Genomic DNA, 22482 nt, shown 5'->3' on the forward strand with positions numbered 1-22482 from the left:
TTTTGCACCACGATAATGCACCTGCTCACACTTCATTGCTTGTTCGTGAATTTTTGGCCAAAAACAAAACTTTAACGATGCCCCAGCCTCCATATTCGCCAGACATGGCTCCATGTGACTTTTTTCTATTTCCAAACATAAAGAGAACATTAAAAGGCCGTCGTTTTACAAGCATAGATGACATTAAAAGCGAATCGCTGAAAGAGCTGAAAGCTATCACAAAGATCGAGTTTCAGAAGTGTTTCGAGGATTGGAAAAAGCGCTGGCACAAGTGTATTGTATGCGAAGGGGACTACTTTGAAGGCGACAATATTAATGTAGATGAATAAATAAATATTTTTTTCAAAAAACGAAAATTCCCGTTACTTTTTGAACACACCTCGTATAACATATAATCACGACGACTTGTCCGCTTTGAGTATGTAGTCATCGTAAGGAGGCTATTTCCATAGAATCTAACTCAGGTGGGCAGTACTTTTAACAAATGTTTCTACACACTCTAAAAGTGGCCTAATCCTAAATGAATTTAAACCTAAGGGGGTCGAAATACAGGTAATAATACTAATCGCTGTAATAGAGTCAGAGCGCTACTTACACAGTGGTTTTATAGAAACAAAAACAAAGTTGTTAGCCAGACAGATAAATATTTATGGTAAATATGAATTAGCTACAAACGAAAAATTTACATACTGACAAATCGTCTGAGTTTCAGTTTACTGATTTTGACCATTTCTGATATTGTTTTCAAATTTCAAATCAGAACTATCTGCGAATGTTTATTCTTTATTTAAGTGATCAAACATACACACAGACCAATTTGTAAAAACCAAGTTTTCTAACTCTGAAAGCCTCAAAACGAGTAGTACGCAAAATTCAAAATCAAAATAGTGTAGAAAAATAAATACAGTACAGTTCACAGAATAATTTAAGAATTATGAGTTGTTTTTGAATGATCAAAGTAGGGGCAGAAAGAAATTATGTGCTTTAAGGATAACAATACTGTTGTAGAGCTTTTACAGGACAATCATCCATTTTCGGTATTTCCAGCGCTTGAAGGAAGTGAAGTAGACATTGTCTGATTGTACTGGAGGTGTAATGCAGTGTAAAGCTTTCTCAGTCTGTTCAATCTCTTTCCTTCCATTACTCGCAAAATGTATTTCTTTTTTTTCTCGCGTCTTTATTAACTTCATCAATCATATTTCAAATTTAACCATTATTTTAATAAGTTAATTTTAACAACAACAGAAACATAAACAATAGAATTATTTGCATCAATTTAATTCTCAAAGTGATACAAATTTATTTGCAGCACTCCAGTTGGGTACTAACCCTCAAACGGCGATAGTTTTTAATTCTTGTTGATGGCGTTTTACTGTACAGCGGTAGTGAATCATTCCCAGCAGCTACAGTTCCAAGTAAGGCGCCTTTTACTCAGTCTATCACGGGCAGCAGGTGGCAATCAGAGTAATTTGCAGAAGTACAAGGCAGATAGAAACCAATCGTTTTATTGAGTTTATTATTCACTTATCTTAGAGGCTACAAGGGCGGCAAGATGGCTTTCAGTTGTATGAAACGGAAAAGAACCTCTCTGCCTTTAATGCTTCAAGAAATTTTCTTGTCTCAACAAGTTCATGTAAAGTGGGAAAAAATAGATAATTCTTGTTTCAGAAAATAATTTATTTGCAATAAGAACTATTAATGGTTTTTAGTTTTGTCAGTTCATCTAGTTTTCTTTTATGCTATTCTAGAACATAGCCTATTTTTGGGTTAATTCCTTAATTGTCATGTTGAAATTCAAGTAAATTGATGTTGATGATTTAAAAAGTATGTTGAACTTGATCACATTGTATCCATATACAGGGTGACCAGAGTTATATGCTCCACCCACTTTTTTTTTTAATGGCGGGAAATTTCGAAAAAATAAAAAACACGTATTTAATCATTTTTAGTCTAGTTTATTTTTAGTGATTGACCCCTTTTTTTTAAACCTTTGTATCTCGAGATACAGCATCCAACTTTGTTTTTTCAAATGGAACGTTATATTTTTTTTTTGCATATTTTTATAGTATTTGAGCTCCTAAAAAAAACAAAAACAAAGTTTTTGAAATCGGTTAGGTTTTTCAAAAGTTATGGTAATTTAAAATATGGAAAACAAATTTCAGTTTACTGTCAAAATTACGTTATTTTTTTTAAAGAATCTGTTCAAACTGGGCACAATCAACGGATAGGCAAGCCAAAACTCTGGACTCCCACGTTTTGCTTGTAGCAGCACTTATGGAGGCGAAGTCAAGATATAGACAGGCTAGAGTTATTCGACGTTCAGGTTGTTTTTTTCCACAAACGGTTGGTGTGGAGTTTTAGGAAATCAACTAATTGGCCCATACTTCTACAAAGAAAACTTAACTGGTGCAAGGTATCTAAATTTTTTTAAGTGACATTTTGCCAGTTCTGCTTGAAGATGTTCATCTACAACGTCGGCTAGATATGTGTTTTCAACAAGATGGTTGCCCGGCACATAATGCGAGAGTGGTTCGAGGTTATCTGGACAGAAATTTCCAAGAAAAGTGCTTAGAGACTCATTGTCCCATCCAATGGCCTCCTCGATCTCAGGACTTAACCCCAATGGACTACTTTTTGTGGGGATATCTAAAAAATAAAGTGTGAAGTATCCTTAATACCGTGGCTTCAGTCGATGATCTGAAACGTCGAATAACTCTAGCCTGCCTAGATCCTGACTTCGCCACCATAAGTGCTGCTACATACGTACAAGAGCGTGGGAGTCCAGAGTTTTGGCTTGCCTATCCGTTGATTGTGCCCTGTTTGAACAGATTCTTTAAAAAAAATAACGTAATTTTGACAATAAACTGAAATTTGTTTTTCATATTTTATATTATCATAACTTTTGAAAAACCTAACCGATTTCAAAATATTTTTTTTTGTTTTTTTTAGGAGCTCAAATACTACAAAAATATGCAACGAAAAATATAACGTTTCATTTGAAAAAACTAAGTTGGATGTTGTATCTCGAGATACCTGTATCTCCCTGGGTTTAAACCCCTGGGTTTAAAAAAAATGGGTCAATCACTAAAAATAAACTAGACTAAAAATGATTAAATACGTGTTTTTTATTTTTTCGAAATTTCCCCCCGTTTTTAAAAAAAAAGTGGGTGGAGCATATAACCATGGTCACCCTGTATTTACTTATTGGAAGATTTATTTTTAAAAAATCGGAATAGTGGGTTTGCCTTTATTTATTTATTTTTTATAATGGAGTTTTAAACAAATTATTATCATTATTTAAGTTTTCTCCAACTTATCAACTTTTTTGTATGATTTATTGACGAAAACAAGGTTATTCAGCGTAAATACGAGTATGGTGTTCTCTAAATCAAATTGCTTATGGCTTGAAATTGAAATTGCAGGGTTGCCTACATTTCGCTGCATTTTCTACGTGTTTCATTGAATGCTTAGTCGCTTCAAATATTCTTTTTGGTGCTTTGGGGCCTTCTCAATGCAATGCCGCCCGCCTCTGGGCAGTGATCACTCATTGCGGAAGAGAAAATCTAAATGCAGTACGTTTGGATTTGAAACTTACCTACTGAGCCCTCATAACCTCTTTATATTCTTATTAATTTAGTGCTTGCTGTTCCTTCGTTTCCACAGTTTTGCTGGCTTTTTTATTGTTCTAATTAGAAGGCAAAACAGTTTATTTTATTTAAAATATTAACATGGAATAAACGTTCATAGAGGTTCTAAGTGGTAAATTAGTTACGGTAAGTTGTTACTTTTTTTTTCGGTCTAACGTTATTTTAGGCTGTGCATTTTGCCGAAGCCTATTTCACAATTAAACCCTAACGGTAAATAATGGACTTATAATATTAAAACTTTGAAATAAATAAAATGATACAGATATCAGTTTTCATTCTTAGTTGCTATGGGAACAGAATAGGTATGCTGCATTTGTTCTTCTCTACTATCACATAGGCTGGAAACAGTGGAGCGGCGAGCAAAGCGGCGATGATAGCGAAAAGCAAAGCGGCGAAATCAAACACAAGTAAACAAATGGGACCGCGCATAGTGGCGAGCAAAGCGAAGATAGAGCAACGCTATCTATAAAGAGTAGAGCGAAGCGTTATGACGTTTGATTTTTTCGCTCTCATCGCGCTCAATTTGTAAAGGTTATTTTTCAAAGGTTATGGATATTGATACATTATTGGTTGTTTGTTTAAAGAAACCTCTGTGGGGCCATAGTATTTGTGAAGCTACAATAGTTTTTAATAATTAATAGTTTAAATTAATTAACAATTAGTAGTTAATGGAGGATTCAGGTAATTTTTGCTACATTTAATTTGGTTCTCAATCCCTTAATGCTAACTTTCATCTAAATACTAGGCAAAATTAAATTACATTTTCACGTCCTACTACTTCTGATCAGGACGAATTCTGCAATCCTTCTTCTGTAACGTCGTACTACTCCAGTTTTTCAGATGAACAACATTAATTTATGACAAATCATGGTGTAGTGATTTAATAAAATTATTGTGTTTTTTTAATTGACTAATTTCTTTTTATCTGCATATATTTCTATTTTAATTTTATTTATTTTGATTTTCTTATCTTAAAGTAACTGCTAGGATTAATGGGGTTACACAGATTTGTATTTAGTAATTAACCTAAATAGTTAATTTTTCTATATTGTGCCTAACTCATGTTATGAGCTGTATTACTCAAAAACAATAAAATTTGATTTTGATTAATGGGGTTACACTGGGCTAATATGTAATCAAATGTTGATAAAGACATTCGAAAATACGCATGAAACTTGCCAGGATGCTCCCGAAGTTGTTGGTACAAGTGATGAAATTCACCAAGTTCATTTCTAAACTTATTTATGTCATGTACACTGCAGCTCCTACTACTAAGCTGCTGCAAATACCAAAGTTTCAACGAAGAATTTTCATATAAAAATAGTTCCTCCATCTTGTTTTGTCAAAAGGAGAACGCGACTAAGCTCGTCACTATGTGCATGCGAATCTTTGCTCGCTGCTCGTCGCTCTCTTTGATCTGAAGTAGCTATCATTGCCGCTTTGCCCGCCGCTCCACTATGTTTCCAGTCTTTTTTATTAACAATTAACCAAGAAGCATGTCTACCAACACTCTGAATGTCTGGAAATATGATAAGCTTAGTTTGGCTCAAGCAGTTATCAGCATGGCTATTAGGAGGGGCACTTTTTGACGTAATCAGAGGTGGCTAAGGAGACGCTTGCTGGCCCTGAGTAACTGGCTCACCAGCCTACAGCCCCACTGGGTCACAAGTGCCAGGGTTACTCAAAATCACAAAAAATAAAAATAAAATAGTTACAATTTCTCTAATTGGGATGAAAAGAGAATTACCCATCTTAAAATAGGCACCAAGCGTAATGGCTCATGGAACAAAGCTGTCAGTCAATTGCTGTTTGGTTATAGCAATAATATTCGTTATGCTTAATACACATTTTCCTATTTTTATTTTACTATCCTTGACGCTAAGATTTAATAGCTTAAATTATCATTAAAACAGAGCCAAATTGCCTATTCCCAAGGCATTGACCAATTTTATTGAAGTCCGTCCATTTTTCCCCCTTTTTAAATGGAAATTGACAAATAGAGAATAATTTCCATTAAGGAAGAAAGTTCTCTTTTATTAAATGTAAGCAGAAGACGAAGATAAATCCATGCAAATTAGCTCCTTATCTGAATAGCTTGATGACAGCAGGGCGAGCCTAGGCTTTGAGAACGCCAGGAGAACGACACTCTTGCTGTCCATGAATATTCATCAATGATTGGATGTAAATTACGTTCACTTCATTTTACTAAATATATTACATTATAAGAGAATTAATTCTATAATTGTTGTACACTGATACATCCATCTTTAGTCTATATCTAACATTGTTTCTTGCTAAGTTTAATATATTTGAAATTTAGCATAATCCAAGAGTTGTTCTCTAATATTGTAGCAATACTTGTTGAAGGTGGTGAATGATCTGAGAAACTGAAAAATTAAATCGAAAATTTCTCTCTCTAGTACTGTAGCATTTATTAGGAGATTTATCAATCACATTGTTTCATTTTGCTAACATCTAGAGGAAATCAATGTTCTGGTTCCCTGCCTTTTTTAAATTCCAATATTTGGTATTTCTATATTGTAAAGAGAAAAACTTGTCAGATCAAGGTACTAATTTTAACGAGCTGTGAACTCTGGAAACGACTAATTTATTGTAAATATTAAAAGACGTGTAGTTTTTAGAACAAGTTGTAATTTCCTTCCGCTCATGGCTTCCTTTCCATTAGCACTTTCAAAAAGTGAACTTTTAAAATGAGCCTTTTTGCAAAGGGAAGCGGTGGCTCTCATTTTTTCTATTTTTCACCCTCCTAGCTTCTTCTTTATTCTTGTTTTTTATTTGGTAAATCTCACACTATAATATCAAAACCCTTTGAGCAGAGTTTTTTTTTAAAAAAAAGAACTAAGTAATTTGTCTTCTAATATCGCAATTATTTTTAGGGATTTTTCTTTACTTACACAATTTGCCCATATTTAAAATTTATAAATAAATGTATTACTGCACAAAGGGTTTTTGTATTATAGTACGTGATTACTACTCTACTATACCAATGAAAACACTTTTTTTCTCAAGGATGTGCAGTGTGAAAAGCTAGGAAGTAGGGAAAGGAAACTAGAAATTAAAACTGTCCGGTAGGACAGTTGTATGAGGGTTGATCGTCAAAAAGTGCAACGCTGAAAAGCACCCAACTTTGACCATTCCTAGATAGGTAGTAGTATATCCTGGCAGCTTTTGGCTGCCAACAAAGCAGTTGTTACAAATGTATACGTACATCTTTCGTTTAACTGTAATACTTATTGCTTTCCAATGCCTGTATTCTTAGAGCGACAAAGCTCTAATCAGGCTTCGGCTCAAGGAATTAATTACAATGTTCTTTTCTCGCAGATTCCACGTACTTGTCTATCCATTCTGTTACTTCTATTCGCTTTACCGGAGCACTCTTTCTGCATTTCATAGAACTTACACTCTGAAATTCGAACATTGAAAATTATACGATCTTTTCTTGGTCGTTCCCTTTGCTAAATTGTAAACATTGCGAATTTGAAATATGTGTTAGCTCTAAAACAAACCTAATTACAGCAGTTCAAAACACAATTCTAGATATCATTCAATATGAGAAGGTGGATATTCATACTTCTTCTTTTGGTTTCATTTCGATTTTACGTTGCCGGAAGTAAAAATTGTGTTGTTTTTTTCACTTTTTGGGCAAGCTAAACAAAATAATGTCTGAAGCTAAAAGACCTCTTCATTCACAGCCGCAGAGCTGCATATTTTATCGTAAAAAGTAAACACTGTTTATATGGGATTTAATTAATTTTTGTTATTGTCTGTTTCAGGTTCATGGTCCCTAAAGTTGACAAATATTATTGTTCCAAATCACGCCAATCTGGGCGATACAGTCACTTTGAAATGTCACTTTGAACTTGGCAACGCCCGGCTTTATTCTGTAAAGTGGTACAAAGACGAACGAGAGTTCTACAGGTTTATGCCCAACAATATTCCACAAACACAACTTTTTCCATTAAATGGAATACACTTGGATGTAAGTAATTATTGTTATTTTTTTAAAATTTATTTCAATTCTAGAATGTGTACACGAGATAATCTAAATTGTACCAAACATGTTCATATTGTTTGCATATTTTTTCGACTTCTTATCCCTTTAGAACGTTGTTCTAGCTAATGTCGATGGAAATGAAAATTGGTGAGATTGAAAAGCAAGTTTAGCTTCCTGGTGGTTAAAATTCGTCATTGATCAGTTTAAATTTCAAAAACTAACAATTAAAACCAATGTAAAACATGTAAAAATATCTTTGACAATTGGCAACAGTGACATGACTCAAACAATAATTATTTATTTAACAAGTGCGGAAAGTATTGTAGTACTTTTCCTCACGCGAGGCAGGGTTTGCACGCACGAGCGAGCGAAGCGAGGCAAATTGCCGAGTGTGAGGAAAATACTTTACACTCGAGTTAAATATTATATTTTTTCTGCAACCATTAGGGTTATTAACTAAAAAAAAACTAAACAGGAATCACTAGAATCCATTTTAAATTTCTATAAGGTAACACTATAACCTTTTTAACTGTTATAATTAAAAATATCTAATTATTTATTAAAGTATTATTTTTATTTCTATATTCCTTTCAATTTTTATTTTATTTTTTAATATTCGTTTTTTAATTATTTAGTTACGTTAAATAAGCTTATTAAAGTTTTACAGAAAATATTTAATAACAAAACTTCTTATATCAAGGAAGCACAATAAAGTTTTTCCACTCACTAGTGAGGAAAGTGACACTAATGGGAATTTCCCCCACTAGTGTGGGAAGTTGGGCATTACACAGCTGATTTTAATTGAGTAATGAGAACTTCCCTACATGGTTGCAGAAAAATTGATTTTGCAAGCTCGATACCCAGTCACAAACATAGCAACAATCAACAGTTAACCTTTGAAGGTGACAAAGGGTTTCATTATATTTATTTATTTTTTTTAAATATTCTGTCAGAGAGTGCTGCACTTTGTTTATCCTGTTCCAAATAAATTTGGCAGAATGAGTCTAAATTTAAAATGACATTTGGGGTCCCCAATAGTTTCCAACGTCTCTAAAATTGCCTATTAGATTGATTAGGCACTTGTAGAGTCATAAGATTTTTGTGGGGTGATTTTTAGTTGAATTTGGTCATGGCTGCCGAATTTGTTCTACAACGAAAACTCACGAAGTCCTAGACTAAACATCATGTAACATGCTAAGATTCTATCGATCACTGTTTGTGGTTGCCAATTGGGCGTACCTTTTAATGGTCCTCACATTTTGCATTATAGGAATAGTTACATTACTGGAATTTGGTAATCAACTAAATTATTCATTTTAATGACTTCAGATATACCTTAGCTAGCAGAAAATTAGGCAGACATGGCTGTGAATTTTTAAATTTTATTAGAATTCTGCTAATCATTTGCAAAAAATATAAAAAAATTAATGTTTATTTAAATAAAAACATGGATGATAAAATAATAACAAATTTAAATAATTAAATTGACTCTTCTTTTCACAAATCCAATGTTTTATATATATATATAAATAGGGCAGCTAACGAGTCACATTTATCGAAAATGCGCAAATGGAGGTTTTCTTCAATAGTTAGTGCACAGCTAAATGTCCAGTTATGGTCAATGTCATCTGATGTGAGCCGGCTGGTAGTCACTTGTTTAAGGCTGGAAACATAGTGGAGCGGCGAGCAAAGCGGCGATGATAGCGAAAAGCAAAGCGGCGAAATCAAACACAAGTAAACAAATGGGACCGCGCATAGTGGCGAGCAAAGCGAAGATAGAGCAACGCTATCTATAGAGAGTAGAGCAAAGCGTTATGACATGTTTGATTTCTTCGCTCTCATCGCGCTCAATTTGTAAAGGTTATTTTTCAAAGGTTATGGATATTGATACATTTATTGGTTTAGTTTGTTTAAAGAAACCTCTGTGGGACCGTTATATTTGCGAAGCTACAACAGTTTTTAACAAATAATAATTAATCGTTAAAATTAATTAACAATTAGTAGTTAATGGAGAATTCAGGTAATTTTTGCTACATTTAATTTGGTTCTCAATCCCTTAATGCTAACTTTCATCTAAATACTAGGCAAAATTAAATTAAATTTTCACGTCCTACTACTTCTGATCAGAACGAGTTCTCCAATCCTTCTTCTGTAGCGTCGTACTACTCCAGTTTTTCAGATGAACAACATTAATTTACGACTGATTTAATAATTATTAGTAATAATAAAGTGATTTAATAAAATTATTGTTTTTTTTTATTGACTAATTTCTTTTTATCTGCATATATTTCTATTTTGTTTTTATTTATTCTTTTCTAACCTTAAAGTAACTGCTAGGATTAATGGGGTTACACAGATTTGTATTTAGTTAATTTTTCTATATTGTGCCTAACTTTTGTTGTGCGTTGTATTATTCAAAAACAATAAAATTTGATTTTGATTAATGGGGTTACACTGGGCTAGTATATAATCAAATGTTGATAAGACATTCGAAAATACGCATGAAACTTGCCAGGATGCTCCCGAAGTTGATGGTGAAAGTGATGAAATTCACCAAGTTCATTTCTAGACTTATTTATGTCATGTACACTGCAGCTCCTACTACTAAGCTGCTGCAAATACCAAAGTTTCAACGAAGAATTTTCATATAAAAATAGTTCCTCCATCTTGTTTTGTCAAAAGGAGAACGCGACTAAACTCGTCACTATGTGCATGCGACTCTTTGCTCGCTGCTCGTCGCTCTCTTTGATTTGAAGCAGCTATCATCGCCGCCTTGCTCGCCGCTCCACTATGTTTCCAGCCTAAGTAACATTAAGATAGGTTTAAGCAAAATTATACATGATAATTGTTGATTTGTTTTGATCATGATGTCGATTGGATATTCCGGAAATATTTTTTATGCCAACAATACCCGAATATTCACGCCCAAAAGCACATAAACAGTTATAATCTACAGTCAACACACACAATGTTAAAGAAAAAGCCCTGAATTTAACCTTATCCCTAGATCGAAAGCTCAGCATTGTAAATAAAACATGACTGAAACTGGCAATAATCTCCTTTCCCTTTACAGTGATATAATAATAACTAGATTTTTTTTTTAATAACTATAACATTTTGTTTGAAAACTTTTTATCTGGTTTTTATGTTGGCGTTTCGCCATGCAGCTGGCGTGAAAAACTTTATTCTAATTGAAATCCAACTTAACAACGAAAAACATTCCGGGGAATTCACTTTTCACATTCATTGACCACTTCCGCTCTTTCAATGCTTTCCTCAACGGTCAGCGAATAGTTCATAAATATTAGCTATAATCCACTGTTTGGCTATACACTTAACCGCTAAAATCTCTTTTTAAATAGGCGAATACTCAAATGATAAAAAATGAAGTACTGAATACATATTATATAAACATTGTATTTTTATTTTGGTCAACCTCGCAATTTTTCAGAAGTGATCCTTTAATGGCTGTTTTAGGCAAATGATATCCGCTAAACCTCTATTTTGAATTTTAGATGATAATGATGGAAAAAATTAGGCGACTCTAATGCGTAGACACATCATTAGACAAGAATATCATTTCGCATAATCTCGTCTGCATAAAATATGCTACTTTTAGGAAAACTTCTTTTTTTGTTTCTGCATCGCCGACTAAATCGGCTGTTATTGTGCCTTAAGTTTCTATGAACAATTGAATATTTGTCCTGATTTCATCAGCACTCTTGGTAATAATGTTAGTAGGGAAACCATTTCATTAAAAACGTAATTTTGCTTCTTAAAGAAAGTAATGTGGTAAATAAATAAACTTTTTTAGAAGCCTACGTTACAGAAGTAGTTTTTATTTGCAATAATGCGCATTTGTGACTTATTTAATTCTCAAGCAAATCTCGGACAGTTAATTCTCGTAAATGTTTTTGAGTGTACTCATGGAGAAGCGTTAGACATCTTTATATGAACTTCTATCTCGGGCCGCAAAAATAAATAAATAAATAATCTTCAAAGGAAGGAAAACGACTGAAAAAATTGGGAATTCACCTCTAGTTCAAATCCTTTTACCATTTACCTATCTTTATAGGCAAATCTTTATTTGACTTCTTATTGGCTGTTAGCAATTTACCAAGATGTATGGTTATTTTTTTCGGAATGTGATTTTTTAGGAGAAGTTTGTAAATTCGGTTAAAATTATTTATGGTGACGGAAGGATTTGCTAAATTGAGGTTTATGGCGGCGAATCTAATCAGCTACTTTTTATATTTTGTTCCAACGACGCTGTGGCTCTTGCTTCAGTAGCGCCCTTATCTCTTTCATTTGCGAAAAAAGTGGGGATGATTCCTTAGCGCTTCTTTTATTTGATTCTGACCGATTCGTTTATGAGGGTTCGGATTTTTTTGGTTTTGTTTTTAACGTAAAGAAAAATTGTTGGGCTCTTAAGAGTTCACAGGTTTGGAAAAAGTGTTTAGAACAGTGTTTCCCAAACTTTTTTGGCTTGCTACCACTTGGCAGTACATACATCATGCTAAATTGTACCACTTCGTAAAAATGATTGTATTTCGTGTTTGTTATTCCGAATGTGTTATTTTATTATTATTATTATTTTTTTTTTATATTATTTTTTTAAGGCGCGTCAACATCTAAGGTTATTGGCGCCCGGAGCTTTTTTCAGTGTACTGCCGGCCTCCGGACAGTGTTCTCTCGTTACAGACAACACTGTCCATCACCGGACAGTGAGCTGTAAGAAGCTCCTAGGAAGAGAAAATCTAAGGGTCAGCAGCTGGATTCGAACCCGGGATTTTCGCGTGGGTGTCCAGTACGCTAACCGCATAACTAATCCCTTCCCTGTTATTTTATTATTATTATCATCTTTGTATAGAAGTACAATGTATCTTTATGAAGGAGTTCAAGTTCATGTTCTCTTTATAAACTTTGTAAAGTGTAAGATCTTAGTTTTAAAACTTTTTTTAAATTAAATTTAATGTTTCTTGGACAGAGCTTACTTCTCAGCTTCTCAGTCTCTTTAAGCAGATCTTTACATATTTATCATTTAAGTTCTGTCATATGATAATTCTGTTAAATTTTATTTATCGTTTATTGATAATGATGTAGCTTTTCCTAAATTTTCTTTATAGAAAGGGTTTGAAATCAATTATTATTTGTGTTTTCGGGTTTTGGAAAATACTCCATGAAAGACAATTTTAATCATGTGCATTATATTTTCTCGTATATCTTGAGGCAGACTTATTTTATTCCTGTACATATTAACAACTTTACTGTATAGTATTATTAATTAAAATAATTTTTATGAAATAGGAAAAAACGTATCTATGATATTTTTACGATTTAATTTTTATGTCTGCCATTATTGATTATTTTTCGCGTCCCACCAACCAGCAACTCGTGTACCATAGGTTTAGGGTTTAGAAAATGAGATTGACAAATTAGTTTCCTGTTTCCGAAATCTAAACCACGTAGATGACGAGTTTGTAAATATATTCATGGTTAGAAAGTATTCACTCATTCGAGAAATCTGTTTTGTAAAAATGAAAACCCGGGAATATCTGGGCTGAAATATCCGATGTTGTGCCTCTCGCGCTTAGCTTATTTCAATAAAAATGTAATAGCTTGCACTTGTTACAAATATGGTTGGAAGGAAGTAAGCCATATTAACCAACAGGTTTATCCCCATAAACCAAAAAAAAAATGCATGCGCTATAACTATTGAAGAAACTGTAAAGGTCTTTATTATTGCATAGTGCAGGCATACTAAATGTAAGGGATATAAAACTGACGAAATTTCCATATATGTTCCATAGCGGTTTATATGGAGATAAACATATTTGAACAACAAAAGTAAATTCCCTCACAAGTGTGAACATTATACCGGCCTTTACAAGCTTGAATCTTCTATTTAAATGTTTATGTACTTCGTGCGAAATTGTATATATAAATATAGTTTATATACATGTATTATAGGCAAGGAAACGAGTTTTTAAGGAAAATATTTGCTAGAAAAAATGTAAAAATGTTTTTTAATATTTTAACTTTTTCAATCTTTATTTATAACGGTAAATATTAAGGGGGAAAATGTTTAACATCGTAACATTTAACAGCGAAAAAAGTCGTGGCCAGTCAACCCCTAAGATCAGCCCCTCCGAATGTGCTCTGTCAGGCCTTTACCTGAAAGAAAACTTCGCCACTAGTTGAGGCAGTAGCACTCGTGTCTTGGCCAATGAGCTTGCTTTAGCACTTCCCATAATATCCACGTAACATGGGACCACTGCAAGATCAGATCAATTTTTTGTTGTTCGCAATGACACTGACAGTCGCGTCCTGAGAGATCTATTATAGATCTATCCCTTTAATTGTGCGAGATATTAACTGTTTTTTTTTTTTTAAATTAAATGATCTCTTAGTGATGACCAGAGTAATTGTACTCGCGTTCTTAGAGGACTAGAACGAACCACTGGTGAGGATAAGTTGTCTGCGAAAGATTTAGCATAGATTTCTTGAAATAGGAACTGAACTTTCATTAAGACTCACTTTTAGATGAAATTACGTCACTTATATTGTAATGACGGGGTCTTTAGTCATTTCCGTTGAAGAAATAAAATACATTTTAACGTAAAATTTGTTCTATAACATATTATTACATAAAAAGTGTATTGAATATAAATAAATGGGTATACTATGTAAAGTAGAGCAATAACCTGCAAAGTGCGATGGAAAGCAGTAAGGATTGCTTTAATGGTTATCCGATTGACCAGCCCATTTCTGCGCCTATATCTGTCGACTCAGCAATTCCAGCTGGTTTGTTTTGCTGACAATTGGATTTCATTTAAAGTGGACTCCCCCTACCAATTTTACACATATGTATTAATAGATATACATATTAAAATGAAATTGAAATTATTGCATTGCCTAACAGTGAAATGATTTGAATTTTTATTACTATTGAGCTTATAAAAATTTTGCGCACATTTATTGGCTGCTAACTGCAGCTTACGGCATTGATCTTGCGTTCATTTTCTTCAAATGAGGGGTTATGCCCAACAGGTCTATTTTTTGTTTTGAAGAAATGCAAGGGGCGCACCTCCCTAGGAGGACCTTAGCTTTGATCAGAAATAGCTCTTTTAATCAAAAATGCGATACTATGATAAACATTATTAGTTGATGCCTCATTTGGCCATAAAATAATGGTGGGACGTTCAAATTTTAGCCAAATATTAGGGCACAATTCCTCGGTCCTCGTGATTCATCCAGAAGAGAGAAATTTATTGCCAATTTCAGCTTTACAATTATTTTTCGCCAAGGAAAAGGGGCACATTGGTTTTAAAGTCAAATAATCGCACAATAACGTACATTTTTCACAAATTTCATGATCTTTTACAAATAATTCTTCTAAACACCAGTATTTTGTGGGCTACACTTCCAAGATATTCATATTTAATTAGTTACGAATGGTAGGGGCCTTAATACTGTGTGTCAAAACATTCGTTTAGCTTCTGAGTTCAGTTCTTTGTGTTCATTTTTTCAGGTAATCCCAGGAAATGAAGTTTACTATTAATGATATTTTCTGTATGTTCACATCTTTTGTATACCAAGCTAGAATTTTCGAAATATTTGCTTTAAGGTCAAAAATTGGATTTGACTAATGGATCTGCGTTTTCTTTTTTTGGAGTGATTGGATTGCATAACTCAAAAAATATAAAATCCACCGTCGAACTCAACAACTTTTGGATAAAATCAGCCTAGCGCATGTGCTGTTACTGAATCGAGTTTTCAATTTTATTCGTTTTCTCAAAAACGACTCCTACGATATCCTTTAAACTCAGCGAATTATATCTATTAGTACATTTATCAGTAAAACGAACGACTCCCTCATCACTTATAAAATATTAAATATGCATATGAAATTTCAAATTTGAAGGAATACAGCCATCCAAATAGGCTAACAGTTGTTACCGCTGGCTAGGGACGAGGGAAATCTTTCGGCTTGCTCTTGAGGAAGGTAACCTGTTTTAGGGCGCTATATAACTGAAGCTATCCGAGAATGATAGTCTTAACCAGTTCCTAATAAAAATACCCTTAAGGGATGCCTTAATCGTAGGCGAAAGGAACCGAAAATACAACTCTCTCTTATTAAAATTAACTGAAACAAATACTTTTATTTAAAGCAAAGAAAGAAATGCAATCATGCATCCGAAAGTAGATAATAGAAATAGATCTTAACTCTAAAGTTCTGATAATAATTACAACTGAAAATTAAATGAAACTATATACTAAACAATTTAAATCCAACCAGAAATATTTGTTAATAAAATGCTCAAAGTTAATATAGTTGCTCACAAGAACGAGAAATGAGAGAAATATTACGATTTGCAGCTGTTCTGGCAAGGCAGAGAATCAGAATCCGAATCATTTCTTGTTTTTTTTTTTTTTTGTGTGGACAATCATCATTTCATGTAGTTTTGCGGTCCATCGGTCAGTTAGAGACTCCTCTAGTTTTAAGAGTTTTAATAAAAATGAAGCCAACTAGTTAGCACAGCTTACGTCATGTAGCGAATATTTCGGTTACAAAGTTTTCAGCGATTTTTTCAAAAATGGAATCCGCAAAAACTTTGTTATGATACTTGTTCTAACATTTATGAACGTCATATTTCTTTCAGACAGAGTACAAAATTATTAAATTCATTTTTTTGTTATACCTAAGAAAGAATATATTGATGAATGCCTAGTTAAGCGTAAGAAACTTTCTCGTTCAACTTTTTATTTTATAATAAAGCATTGAGGGTGAAACTTTATGTAATTCTAAAGTAATAATACCTGCAGAATATTGGTGTCCAGTGCTGACTGGGAGCAAATATTTGACTTACACATATTTACCGGAATCTAAAGAAATACCACATTTAAACACTGCACCTTATATATTATACATATGTATAAAAACAAAATTCGACGCATTTATAGTAAATTGTGAGAAAGCGTTGAGGCGAATCTTGGTTATGTGCAGTGAAGTTGGCCAGGATAAAACTTGCGAGGATTAACGGAGAATCCAAGAAAGGCTTTTCTCTACTAAATCCTGGCCGGCATCTCATCCTTAACTGCGATTTCCCCTTTCTGTATGCCCTAAACGGCGCCACTACTTCAACCGGCAAAATGAAAGTCTGGCGGATCGAGAGATAAGCCAGTCGCGCTGAGAGGAGCCACTTTCAACCCTCTTAGGCACCCATTACGGGAAATTATCACGTTTTCATTGCTTCTTCTTCTTCAAGTGTAAAATCCAGTTTCTTTTTTCAGTGCTTAAAATAACTAATTTTATCAACAAAACAAAAGATAATTGAATCTTCCGCTAAGATGCTATTATTTTACCTTCTTTTAAAGAAATCGTTGGTTGCTGGTGGAACGTTTTTTTAAAATATTTAGAGAAAAGTAAGTGTTTTAGCGACTTTGGTATTGTTTGAAACTCAAGCGTTGAAAATTATTTTTGGAGGAGCAGTGAGGTGACCTTAATGTTATTTTGAAAAATAATAATAAATAAGAAAGAACTTTAGAAATAAAAATAAAAATGTGATCAAGCAATAATTTTAGTAAATAATTAGGAATACAAATTTACAAAATGTGCAACTGAAAAATAATTATCTTACACATTAATAAAATTACCAAAAATGCATAGTAAAAAAAATATTTACCTATGACCTGATCCTTTTGCTACAGACGTTTTTGAAAAAGGAGATTAATAAAATTTATAATTTCACCCAAATTTATTTCAATTAGCACACAAATTTCGAGTGTGAGAAATCGATGGGAATAATCGAAAAATGTAATAGTTAATAGAAACTCAATAAATAGTTAAACCGTCATTGTAAAAAAACAAATTCTGAATTAATTTGAAAAGTTACAAAATGACAAATTATATTTAACTATAAATAGGACATAATCCAGGCTAAATTGGGGTCTACAGTAGTTGTAACCAACAAGTAACACGTAATGGAAGATCTCTCTTTCTTAAGATATCTTACGAAGATAACAGGATTAATTAAATATTCCAGGTGTGGTCATCCAACCTTTAAGAAACATTCCTATTAATTGACTTATTAAGCTTTACAAGATTGTCCACTAAGAGGCAATAAGTTCGGTAACAGCCGTATTCAGTATACAGGGTGACCAGGGTGACCAGAGTTTAAATGGCAGGAAATTTCAAAAAATTAAAAAACACGTATTTAATCATTTTTAGTCTAGTTTATTTTCAGTGATCGACCAATTTTTTTAAACCTCTGTATCTCGAGATACAGCATCCAACTTTTGTTTTTCAAATGGAACGTTATATTTTTTGTTGCATATTTTTATAGTATTTGAGCTCCTAAAAAAACACAAAAAAATTTTGAAACCGGTTAGGTTTTTCAAAAGTTATGGTAATTTAAAATATGAAAAAAAAAATTCAGTTTATTGTCAAAATTACGTTATTTTTTGAAAAGAATCTGTTCAAACTGGACACAATCAACGGATAGGCAAGCCAAAACTCTGGACTCCCACGTTTTGCTTGTAGCAGCACTTATGGTGGCGAAATCATGATCCGGGCAGGCTAGATCGATTTGACGTTCAGGTTGTTTTTTCTACAAACGTTTGGTGTGGAGTTTTAGGAAATCAACTAATCGGCCCATACTTCTACAGAGAGAACTTAACTGGTGCTAGGTTTCTAACTTTTTTTAAGAGACATTTCGCCAGTTCTGCTTGAAGATGTTCATCTACAACGTCGGCTAGATATGTATTTTCAACAAGATGGTTGCCCGGCACATAATGCGAGAGTGGTTCGAGGTTACCGGGACAGAAATTTTCATGAAAAGTGCTTAGAGACTCATTGTCCCATCCAATGGCCACCTCGATCTCCGGACTTAACCTCAATGGACTATTTTTTGTGGGGATATCTAAAAAATAAAGTGTACAGTAACCTTAATCCCTTGGCTTCATTCGATAATCTGAAACGTCGATTAACTCTAGCCTGCCTAGATCTTGACTTCACCACCATAAATGCTGCTACAAGCAAAGCGTGGGAGTCCAGAGTTATGGCTTGCCTATCCGTTGATTGTGCCCAGTTTGAACAGCTTCTTTAAGAAAAATAACGTAATTTTGACAATAAACTGAAATTTGTTTTTCATATTTTAAATTACCATAACTTTTGAAAAACCTAACCAATTTCAAAAAATTTGCTTTTTTTTTTATGAGCTCAAATGCTATAAAAATATGCAAAAAAAAAATATAACGTTCCATTTGAAAAACAAAAGTTGGATGCTGTATCTCGAGATACAGGGGCTTAAAAAATGGGTCAATCACTGAAAATAAACTAGACTAAAAATGATTAAATAGGTGTTTTTTATTTTTTCGAAATTTCCCGCCGTTAAAAGAAAGTGGGTGGAGCCTGTAACCATGGTCACCTGTATACAGCTAATTCCAAACATACTTTTTTGCAAAAAAAAATCCTCAAATATTTTCTTCTTTCTGCGAGAAGTCTGAGAATTATAAAAATGATTCAGATAGTTTATTCAATATTATTGCGAACCGTTTTATACGTGGCAACATTTTTTTTACGCATCTTCTTTTTGATTAAATCTGTTTGTTTTCTATCATAAAGGTGATATTTTTGCATATTATACGATAAAGTTTTATAGTTTTCTCGTTGTATATTCTTCGCTTATCTTTTTTATTTTGTTTATAGAATATGAATGTGTGAGTAGGTAAGCAGAGAAAATAGGACAAAATGTGATAGATGATTGCGTACATATGCTCACTTCACCCACAACTCTATCTGAGGGAGTGATGGCGCTCTGAGAGGAAGGAGGTTATGGGGGAATTCAAAGTAAACCAAAGCCTTCTAATTCATGTGCTTTACAAACGACTCCCTGTTTGGCATCGTTTACTGCGTCCTTTAATTCACACCAATTATCACCCGAAATAAATTACAAGATCAAGCCCGAGAATGGCACTATTATCCAGCAGTAAATCGTCTCTTAAATCTTCACGAGTACACTATCTTTAACACTGAGTTATCGAGTGATTTAGCTACATTAAGTTTTAAAATACAAATCAATACAAAAATCATTTCTGATCTAAACATAGAGCACAAAGAAGATGAGATAAATTCGGGCAGGTTGAAAAGTGTCCATTGTTGTTTCAGTGAATTGTATCCGTGTTTTCTTCAACTTCAGCTTAAGGGTTAGTCCCATCGGTGTTCTTATTTCCGCTCTCTTTACGGCCCTGGCCCTTCTGGGCTTGAACCCCACTTTGAGTCCAACATTGACAAAGAGGTGAGGCTTACGAACTAAGGACACTAGAGACTAACTCTCTCTAACATTCCCTCGTCTCTGCGTCTGGGTGCAGGCGCCTTTGCGCGCTTACAGATAATCTTAAATCATGCTCGATAACATTCATTGTATCGAGATTTCATGGGGACAACCACCCGCAAGTTATCATTAACCACTATCGTATCAAGCAGGGGAAGAATAATAAGGATCTAAATTAAAGGATAATTAAACTCTAGTGATAATAATTGTTCGGATGTACTGTTGGCGGATAATTTCATCTTTCCCGCCATCGCCGTTTTCCGCGCTTCTTGTTCTCGCCCAACATTTGTAGCTTCGCTTCTTCCCTTCGCAGTTGTGTTTAGCTCATTTTTTTCCAGGCTACCTGTCAGTGCATCTCATTTGCTGGCAAGAAGATGAAGCAACAATTGCCTTCCTGTATCCTTTGAATGTTCATACATATATTGTTTCAGTAAAATTGTAACAGGGGTTTCTTCAACTTCAGCTCAAGGGTTAGTCCCATCGGTGTTCTTATTTCCACCCTCTTTATGGCCCTGGCCCTTCCGGGCTTGACCCCCGCCTTGTGTCCAACATTGACGTACGGGGTGGGGCCTACGAACTATGGACACTAGAAACTAACTCTCTCTAAAATTCCCGCGTCTCTGCATCTGGGTGTCGGCTCCTCGCGCGCTTACAAATAATCTTAAATGATGTTTAGTAATGGAGCTGGGTTTAGATTTGTACAACACCTACAAATAAAGCTGTAACTGAAGATTTACAAGGGAAAACTATTTAACTTTCTCGTAGTGATTAGAGGAATAAGAAAGAGGTAGTCTCAGGCTTCGTTCTGAAACGCCGATTCTACTTTCAGCTTTGACATCTGAATAATATTAATTAGAATCAAGTTGAGGAACTTAATGAAAAAATCAGCTGACAGCGTATTCATACGAGGTGTGTTCAAAAAGTAACGGGAATTTTTAAATTTCGCGGGTTTGGAGAGTCTGATTGTAATTTTTTTTTTTTATTATGTTGGTACACATGCCCCTGAAGTACGATAAAATTTTCAGTAATATTCATTGTTTACTTCTTAAGTGGCAGCCGTTAAGGTTAGACGTGTTTTTCGAGCTTGGCGATTTTTGTTTGTTAAAAAAAATGGATCAAAGAATTTGTATTAAATTTTGCGTAAAAAATGAAATAAAGTGTGTGAAATGTTAATAAAGGCATATGGTGAGTCTGCTATGAGTAAAACAAGGATTTACGTGTGGTATAAGCGTTTCCAAGATGGCGCGAAAACGTTGAAGATGACGAACGACCTGGACGTCCAAGCACATCAACAACCGATGAAAACGTGAAAAAAGTGAAAGAAATGGTTATGAACGATCGCCGAATCACAATCAGAGAAGTCGCTGATGATGTTGCCATATCAATTGGCTCATGCCATGAAATTTTTTCGGATGTTTTGGGTATGAAACGTGTGGCAGCAAAATTTGTTCCAAAATTGTTGAATTTCGAACAAAAACAGCGGAGAATGGAAGTTGCTCAAGAGTCACTCAATGAAGTCGACAACGATGCGGATCTACTGAAACGTGTTATAACAGGTGACGAAACATGGGTTTACGGATATGATGTCGAAACTAAGGCTCAATCGTCCCAGTGGAGGCATTCTGGATCGCCAAGACCGAAAAAGGCTCGACAGAAAAAGGCGGTCGAATGTGAAGGTTATGCTCACTGTGTTCTTCGATTTTAATGGCATAGTACATCATGAATTCTTGCCACAAGGTCAAACAATCAATAAGGAGTACTACCTACAAGTTCAACGCCGTTTGCGTGAAGCAATCCGAAAAAAACGCCCGGATTTGTGGCAAAACAATTCATGGATTTTGCACCACGATAATGCACCTGCTCACACTTCATTGCTTGTTCGTGAATTTTTGGCCAAAAACAAAACTTTAACGATGCCCCAGCCTCCATATTCGCCAGACATGGCTCCATGTGACTTTTTTCTATTTCCAAACATAAAGAGAACATTAAAAGGCCGTCGTTTTACAAGCATAGATGACATTAAAAGCGAATCGCTGAAAGAGCTGAAAGCTATCACAAAGATCGAGTTTCAGAAGTGTTTCGAGGATTGGAAAAAGCGCTGGCACAAGTGTATTGTATGCGAAGGGGACTACTTTGAAGGCGACAATATTAATGTAGATGAATAAATAAAAATTTTTTTCAAAAAACGAAAATTCCCGTTACTTTTTGAACACACCTCGTACTTTGCTTTCAGTCCTTTAACCGAAATCACACACATTTTATTTTAACTATTACAATTATATAAATCTTCGACTTTTAGTTACGCATTTAGGAGGGGTTTATTAGGGTATTTTTGGGAAAGGGTTAAATAGATTCCCTCTAATTTTGTTTAACGAATGGTCGTATCTCTTGTTTCCTGTCAAGGAGAGTTGAATGAGTCGCTAAAATTGAATTGGAAGATGAGTCCTCCAGCTGGACGCGCATCTTTACTCAACAAGTTGTTCGC

General features: G+C 34.1%; 1 protein-coding gene across 1 annotated transcript in view; it reads left to right on the top strand.

Annotated features, from left to right (window-relative positions):
* The window catches only part of LOC141458222 (uncharacterized), a 372751-nt gene that overhangs the window by 194724 nt on the left and 155545 nt on the right, over positions 1–22482 (top strand). The window contains exon 2 of the mRNA XM_074135959.1: positions 7442–7647. Coding sequence (XP_073992060.1) covers positions 7442–7647 — 206 coding nt within the window. The remainder of the gene's footprint in view (positions 1–7441; positions 7648–22482) is intronic.

The sequence above is a fragment of the Rhodnius prolixus genome, unplaced genomic scaffold (genome assembly GCF_049639745.1).
Source record: "Rhodnius prolixus isolate KJV_2025 unplaced genomic scaffold, Rpr scaffold_1, whole genome shotgun sequence".
NCBI classification, from domain to species: domain Eukaryota; kingdom Metazoa; phylum Arthropoda; class Insecta; order Hemiptera; family Reduviidae; genus Rhodnius; species Rhodnius prolixus.